The 7796-nt window shown below is 39.6% G+C and overlaps 1 protein-coding gene across 1 annotated transcript in view; it reads left to right on the top strand.

Moving 5' to 3' along the window:
• The first annotated feature begins 3728 nt into the window (after window positions 1-3728).
• Window positions 3729-7796, top strand: part of arhgef39 (Rho guanine nucleotide exchange factor (GEF) 39) — a 72033-nt gene continuing 67965 nt past the window's right edge. The window contains exons 1-2 of the mRNA XM_008278787.1: window positions 3729-3775; window positions 6595-6763. Coding sequence (XP_008277009.1) covers window positions 6617-6763 — 147 coding nt within the window. The 5' untranslated portion in view covers window positions 3729-3775; window positions 6595-6616. The remainder of the gene's footprint in view (window positions 3776-6594; window positions 6764-7796) is intronic.

The raw sequence follows: 7796 nt of genomic DNA, 5'->3' as shown, positions 1-7796 counted from the left end.
GAGTGTTTACCAAACTAGTGGCTCAGTGAACGTCTGTATATCTGGACTAAATGTATTTACCATGTGAGATGAATCATGTACTTGCAGCACAACAGTACTGGACACTACACATAAAATCTGACTTCTTAGAATTTCCATATTTAAATTATGTGGCAAGTAAACAGGTAGCTAATAGAAGACTGTTTTGAAAAACATCGCTTTGTATTGACAAGCTATTCATATAATGTCAAATATTATCACTGATAAAAACAGTAAACCACTGTGACATTGCCTTTAAGTTTATCTGCTATCATCCCAGTTTTATTGCAGTGTTTACCAGCGTTCACATTCTGGCTATGAGGACATGGAACTACATGACTAGTAAGAAAAGCATGCACTCAGTTTAACAGCTACAGGTTATTTAAGACTAGGACTGCAAAATGTCTAATCCCAAATACATGCCACTCCTGTCCACCCAAAGAGTTTTGTTTTATGTCCTTCAATCCTGGACAAGAAATCAAACTGTGTTTGTCAGAGTCTGAAAGAGTAAAAATACAATCACTTATTTGTCGACGGAAGGTGATTGTCTATCTGGAACTGAAATGTTTGCTGTGGTGCAGGCCTCTTGTCCAAATCAATCCAGACTAGAACTGACACTCACTTCATTTTTTGTACATCAAACATGCTTTCAAACACGGGAGAAACAAAGGCCCGATTCTCACATCAGTTGAAAAACATTATTTTCTATTTAATAATCAACCCATAACAGTGTGAGTGGCCTTTGTTATTTATACAGTAAAAACTGTCAAATTGATGAAACACGTCCAAATCTGTATTTTTATTTGAAAGAACTTGAAACTGCTGAGACTCCATTAGTTGTCTGGTACTACGTGTCCAGAGCTGCTGGCTGTTGGTTTCTCAGCTGTTCCTGTGTCCTGACTTCTGTCCTGTCTTGTAGCAGGACTTGGCCTCTATCAGCACTAGATGTCAGTGTTCTCGCTGCTCTGTGGAGCTGCACAAAACCCAAACTGCTGCTTGGGATACAAGCAGAAAAAGGGCATCTGAGTTTCTGAATCTTCAGTACTCATGAATTTTATTCTATAGCCTCAAGCCTTGTGGTCTGATTACAGAGGGCATCACTTTTATCTCATAATGAGATGCAAACTGCTTAGCTGTCCTTTCTTTGGAGCCACTCTTCTATCAGACAGTGCAACATCCTTCACTACATATTACCAGCTCACTTGTATGTTTAACTGAAACAGTCCAACCGCATGTGTGATCAGTAACGTCGACTAAAACGATGTCACAAAACCAAATTAACATACATGCAACCAAATGTTAATTCAACAGTTTTAATCTCAAGCATACAATAAGCGTTTGTATTACTGATTCATTGCAGGCTGCATTTACAGGCCTGATGAAGAGCTAGAGCTGGATTAGCAGACCTCCAGGTCACACAGAACTGTAGGGGCTCCCCTGGTTTAAAGATTCTCACAAGCAGTAGTTAAACAGTATAAAACTATCATAGGTCAAACTACCTACGTTCACTACTCATCACCCGTCACATCAGACGCTCACTTCGCAGCAGCAACCTCATCCACCTCCTCATCCCCAAAGCCCGCACTGTCTTTGGCCGCTATTCATTTCAGTTTTCTGCAGCCCTCGACTGGAACCACTTACAAAAAAACACTTAAACTCAATGTATTTATATCTTTATCTTCTTTTAAAAATATGGTGAAGCAACTATTTACCGAGTCCTGTACCTGCTTTAAGTGTATTTTATCTTCAAAGCCTTTTATTGTTACGTTTTGTTTGTGTATTGTTGTTTATGGATGTATTGTATTTTCTGCTCTGTGCTGCCTCTTGGCCAGGTCGTTATAGTAAATGAGAATCTGTTCTCAATTAACCTACCTGGTTAAATAAAGGAAAAATAAAAATAAAAACAAAAACCACCTTGCCTATGTTTGTCCAAAGTGTGGGACTAGTTTAGACAGAGAATCAACAACGTGGTGCTCCTTACGCACTACACACTGAAAACAGCTGATTGCACCAGTACGTCTGCTGTCTGAGACGTGGCAGCGACAGACAGCATTGTCCTGTGTGTCCAGCCACGTACGCTACAGCCTGTTAGGATTAATAACACACGGAACAAGTTCTGTCAGTAGGATCATTTAAAATTTGTTTTTGAAATGTTTCTTCACTGCACCCATGTAAAAAGTACTTTCTGCATTGCTGCTGTACCGTTACACCACGCATCACTTCACGCTGTTTTTTGGCTGTTATGTATTTTCTGTTTACTGCAGGGACCATGTATGAGTGAGAAAATGGCTTAAACTAACATCAGTCTGTATCATTTCATCTGTATCATAACCATTGTACGTTTTATGTCAGGTAGTTAGAAAAAAATCCCAATTCTCTAATTCAGAGAAAGGGTTGCTATGATACACAGTGATTAAATCAATATATGTGTCACATCAGTCCTTCTGAATCCTTAACAGTGACCCAGTGGAAGGCACTGCTGCTCAACAGGAAGGAGGTCCTGGGTTGAGCCCAGACCAAAGACTTTGTGTGTGAAGTCTGCATGTCCACCTCATGCTTGCGTAGGTGTCCTCCTGCCATGGCTGCCATATTTATCCATGAGGATGAATAAATGATAATTAAACTGAATGTGAGGACCAGTATTGTTTTGGTCACGCATGTGAGAAACAGTTCATATATTATCATTATTATTATTATAACACAGCAGTGACGTGGAAATTATGATGATTTGAAAAAATACTGGCATATTAATGAGACAACTCTTTGATATTTATTTGGTATGTGTCATGTTAAATTGAGTAATAAAATAATATTTCAAATAATTGCTTAAATTAGGACTGCAGTTGCTTAACACTGTTGCGTCGCAGCAAGAAGGTCGCTGGTTCAAGTCCTGGTGGGGGCACCGGAATCTTTCTGCGTGGAGTCTCCATGTTCTCCCCGTGCAGCGTGGGTTCTCTCCGGGTTCTCCGGCTTCCTCCCACAGTCTAAAAACATGTTGAGGTTAATTGGTGATTCTAAATTGTCCGTAGGTGTGAATGTGAGTGTGCTTGGTTGTCTGTCTCTAAGTGTAGCCCTGTGATAGACTGGTTACCTGTCCAGGTGAACCTGCCTTCACCCTGAGTCAGCTGGGATAGACTCCAGCCCCCCATGACCCTAGTGAGGATTAAGCGGTGTATAGATGATGGATGGATGGATGGAATTGCTTAAATTTGTCAATACATTAAATGACTAACAAAAAACAGTCACTACAATAATAGATTAAAAAATAAATAAATAAAAAAGGCCATTGTTAGGTGTAGCCTCAGACTGTTATTCTCACATGTAGTGTCGCTTTTCTTCTTGGTAGCTGTGGCTATGCTCACCCAGACATCAGCTTATCTGAGTTTTGATGTTTCATAACCGTCAGTGTGAGTGTGAATGAGAGTGTTCCCACCAGGCATGTTTTGACTGCGACACTGCAAGGTTTAAATGCCATATACATGTACAAGGCACACATACATGCAGCATGTGTTGGGCTATTCCAGTATTTTTAGCCTAAATGTCAGAAAAAGCGCGCGTGCCACTGAATGTGTTGCAGCGAAAGTGAAGGCAGGGGGGCGGGGCTCGGGGTGAACTGATCCAGCATCAGCGCAGCTGAGCGCACGGAGCAGCCAATCAGCGTGCGCCTCACCGTCGCAACCCGGAAGGAGAAACCTCCGCCCTGAAAAGAGCGCCTTAACTCAAAGACGTGAAGATCCACTCACGGTAAACAAACCAGGTAAACACGTTTCATGTTTATATAGCAGTGTATTTCTCACGCGAAATCGCGCTACTGTAACCAGGAACAATTGTTGTTGTTAAAGTTTTGATAAAGTTGTGTGTCGCCTCCTCCTAACAGTTTCATATTGACAGATACGAACAGAAGGGAAAAGGCTCCCTTTTATAAATCATTCAGGAAGTGAAAATATCTACTCGAAATCCCAGTAGATTAAAGCTTCCGCTCTGTTACTTGCTTTAGACTGTTTGTGTGCCTAGTTCTTTCAGTCTTACGTGGTGGATTCATGACACTATAACACTAAATACCACCGTGTAGCAGCACAATAAACTTTAAGGCTTCTGAGCGTCTCATAGCGACGTCACGGTGGGATGTAAATGTGATGCAGCTTTGATTCATAGATGTTAGAGGCTTAATGCCTGACTGAGACATTTGTTTTAAGAATGATTTATCTTGTGTTTTACTAGTTCTGTCAGTCAGTTAGAGCAGTGGTTCTCAAACTGGGGGTCGGGACCCCCATGAGGGTCCCAATATAATTTCAGGAGGTCACCAGATCATTGTAAAAATAAAAAAATAAAGCCTACATTTATCAATAATTTTGTATTAGGGCTGTCAAAATGAAGTGTGTACTTGTTCCCACTACTTTTTTGAACTTGTTAATATTATGATTTGATTGTGTGATATTGTTCTTTTTTGCTCTTTTTAAAATTATTTTCTTTTGTTTTTATATTTTTTTCCCCTTTCATGTGTTTGAAATAAATTCAATTCATTCATTCATTCCAATGAAAATCAACGTGTTAATGTAAAGAGATTAATCTGTGGAGTTAACACATTCATTTTTAACACATTAATGCATGAACAACGGCGTTATTACTCATGATATATTAAGAATTCTAATTGGGGATCATGAACACAAAGTTCTATTGTCTTGGGGGTCGTGGTTCAAGAAGTTTGAGAACCTCTGAGTTAGAGATGGAGCTGTGTGGGTGACGAGCACCGCGGACCAGTGTTTGAGGGCTGCTGTCATCAGTTGTTTTGGAAATTGCAGATAGCGGCTATTAAATACCATTTGTAAGATCTGCTGATTGTTGTCAAAGAAGACAACGCTCGTCAAACTTTACCATGTCTTTAGATTGTCCAGCATCCAAATGTGAAATGATTTAGCAAATCTTCATAATCGCCAATAGTTTATGTTTATGTTTCACGAATGACAAAAAATATTTATAGTCCATCTAATTAGTTCTCTGTACAGGCTAATTCATCCTCTGAAGTTTTTTGTCTGTTTTCCTTTACTGTGTTAAATGCTGGACTTTTAAATAAAAAATCTAATATTTATCCACCATAAATGTAATGAGAGGTAAGATTCAAAACAACAGTTGGACAATGTTTGGCTCTGATTGGGTCAATCAGCTCGTGTAAAGTGTCCAACAGGGACAAGGTTAGGAAACTAAACTTGCTGACATCTGTTCTCAGACTTGTCTTTGGTGATAACGTGTATTTCCACTGTAGCCTCACAGCAGGAAGAAGGGACCATAATATGCTGTGTAATCATCATGTGGCGTGATTGTTGCGTCTGTTAGCTTTTGGGGCTGGAAGCTGTCCTGTAGAAGTGAGAGACATGATGGATGTAACATGCACATGTTCAGATGTGTCTCACATGGAAGTAGGGCTGGGCCACATCATGAAATGAAATGAAATGAAAAATTCTTTATTTATCCAGAAGGGAAATTCAATTATTTATATTATTATATTAATTAATTATCATACAGTGCACGGTAATACCGGTGTAATGTGAAATTGAAATATCGCGATAATATTTGAGTGAAACGCATAGTGCCGTTGTTTTCGTCCGGTCTAATGCACATGGAGCGAGAAGCATGACGGCGTCCGAGGAGGAGGTCGAATGCAGTGCATCGACTGACACAGTTGGGCTGGACCCAAATATCAGCGTATTCGGTCGTTGTGGTGGTGTCCAGATAGCAATTTTGAGACCCGAATATTTGCCCGCCGCTAAATGGAAAAGAAATTGTTCTTTTTTTTATTTGCACCAATAAAGTTGTGCAGTTTTGAAGTATTTTGTCCAGCGTCAGTTATATCGTTATCGCAAATTTTCTCATTTATATCGTGATAAATATTTTTGGCCAGATCACCCTGCCCTACATGGAAGACATTTATAACGTTTTCTTTCTTTTTTCTTTTTTTTTTTAAACACAGAAAGTTGCAATCGTAGTTTTATTTTCACCACTTATTGCCTTTATTTTTAAATTTTTGTGCAGTGTTCATTTTTAGCAGTGTTTGCAGTGTCGTGGGCGTCCATATACATTTCACTGTAAAAACACTATGACATTGATTTCAATTACTATAAACACTTTATTGCAAATTTATGTCAGTGTTTAACAGCCTAAGGATATGCTTACATTTCTTGAAGCGTTTATTACTAAAACACTTGTTATTGTTCCTCCTGTTGATACTGACTACACAGAAATCCTATTTTAACATCTTTTCAGTGTAAATAATCCACAAAATAAATCTGACAAATGGAACAGCAAAATCATATCGGTATTTTTTTTCAAGTTAAAATGCTTTGATTGCCAAATTGCTGCTTTGTTTTACTCAACTCAGCATGAAAACACAACTCACAGAGGCAGAAGGAAACAGTTTTTAACCGGTATTAGCAAGAGAAGCTATTCCAGTGATATCTCTTTAACTGTACATCTTGGCATGTTGGGTTTTTTAGGATAGACCTGAATAGAAAGTTTGCACATGTTACAGTGTGATGCCTGTCTGTGTAGCTGACTTTGTCTGGTTACTTGTTTCTGCAGTGTTTTTCCTGCCACGGTGACTATGAGTGTCTTCACACGTCCGTTCGGTCCCCTTGGCAGCAGCATCCAGGAGCAGAGAGAACGCTGGGAGAGACAGCGCAGTCGAACGGCCAGAGAGCTGGTGCAGACCGAACAGCGCTATTGTCAACAGCTGGAACTTGTTACTACTGTATGTACCACAACAACTACAACATCAGGAATGGTGAAGACCTCAGTGTGGAGACACTGAGAGACTTTAATTTTCTTCACTTTGGAATGACAGGATTATTTGTACATGTATATACATATAGTAGTGATGCAAGTTTTAAACATGATGAGCAAAGCAGCCCCACAGCATCACACCACCACCACAATGCTTGACAGTAGGTTTGGTGTTCTCTGAGTCAAAGGCACACTTTCTCTCCTCCAAACATATTTCCAGTCATTGTGGCCAAATAGCTCAACTTTTGTTTCATCTGAACAGAGAACGTTCCTCTGGAAGGACTTTCTATGACCGTGTGATTAGCAGTCAAACCTTGAGGTGTGTCTCCTGGAGGAAGGCCTGTCATCTTATATGGCAGCCTCTCCATGGCGATGGAGGACATACATCACTGTGGACACTGACGCCTGTGTTCCAGCTGCTTCTGATTCACTGCAGACCTTCTTGTAGGAGATTACTTTTTGACTCTTGATCATCTTGACTAATTGTCTCTCAGCATCAGGTGATAGCTTGTGTTTTCTTTCTGATCATGACAGTGACACAGCTGTGTCATGCAGTTTATACTCACAAATAATTATTTGCACAGATTTAGTGATCTCTAGGTGCTTTGAAATGGTTTCCTGTGACTTTTCAGACTTGTTCAAGTCAAAGATTTGACTTGAATAAGTCTGCTAAGTGTATTAAATGGGCCTTATTTAAGTTCACAGAAGTCATCAGCTGTAGTCAAGGTTAAGAGGCCATAGCACAGAGAAAACGTCAGTAACGGCGCTTTTTCATCACCAAAACTGATAATTCAAGTGACTGTATATATAGTTTTGACACGGCAGATTTTGTCATATAAACAGAAGACAATCCAAAATCCTTTGCTGACAGAATGATTGCTTTTTGTATTTCAGTGATTCCATCTTAAAAAGATAAGAGCGACAGGAGTCATTGGAAACTTCAGACTGCCATGACATGTATGGTCTTTACAAGTGTATTTAAAGTTTAGTTCTCAGCTATA

This window comes from Stegastes partitus, unplaced genomic scaffold (genome assembly GCF_000690725.1).
Source record: "Stegastes partitus isolate 25-593 unplaced genomic scaffold, Stegastes_partitus-1.0.2 Scaffold132, whole genome shotgun sequence".
Taxonomy (NCBI): domain Eukaryota; kingdom Metazoa; phylum Chordata; class Actinopteri; family Pomacentridae; genus Stegastes; species Stegastes partitus.
The sequence above is the reverse complement of the archived record's forward strand: the minus strand, read 5'-3'. Positions and strand labels throughout refer to the sequence as shown.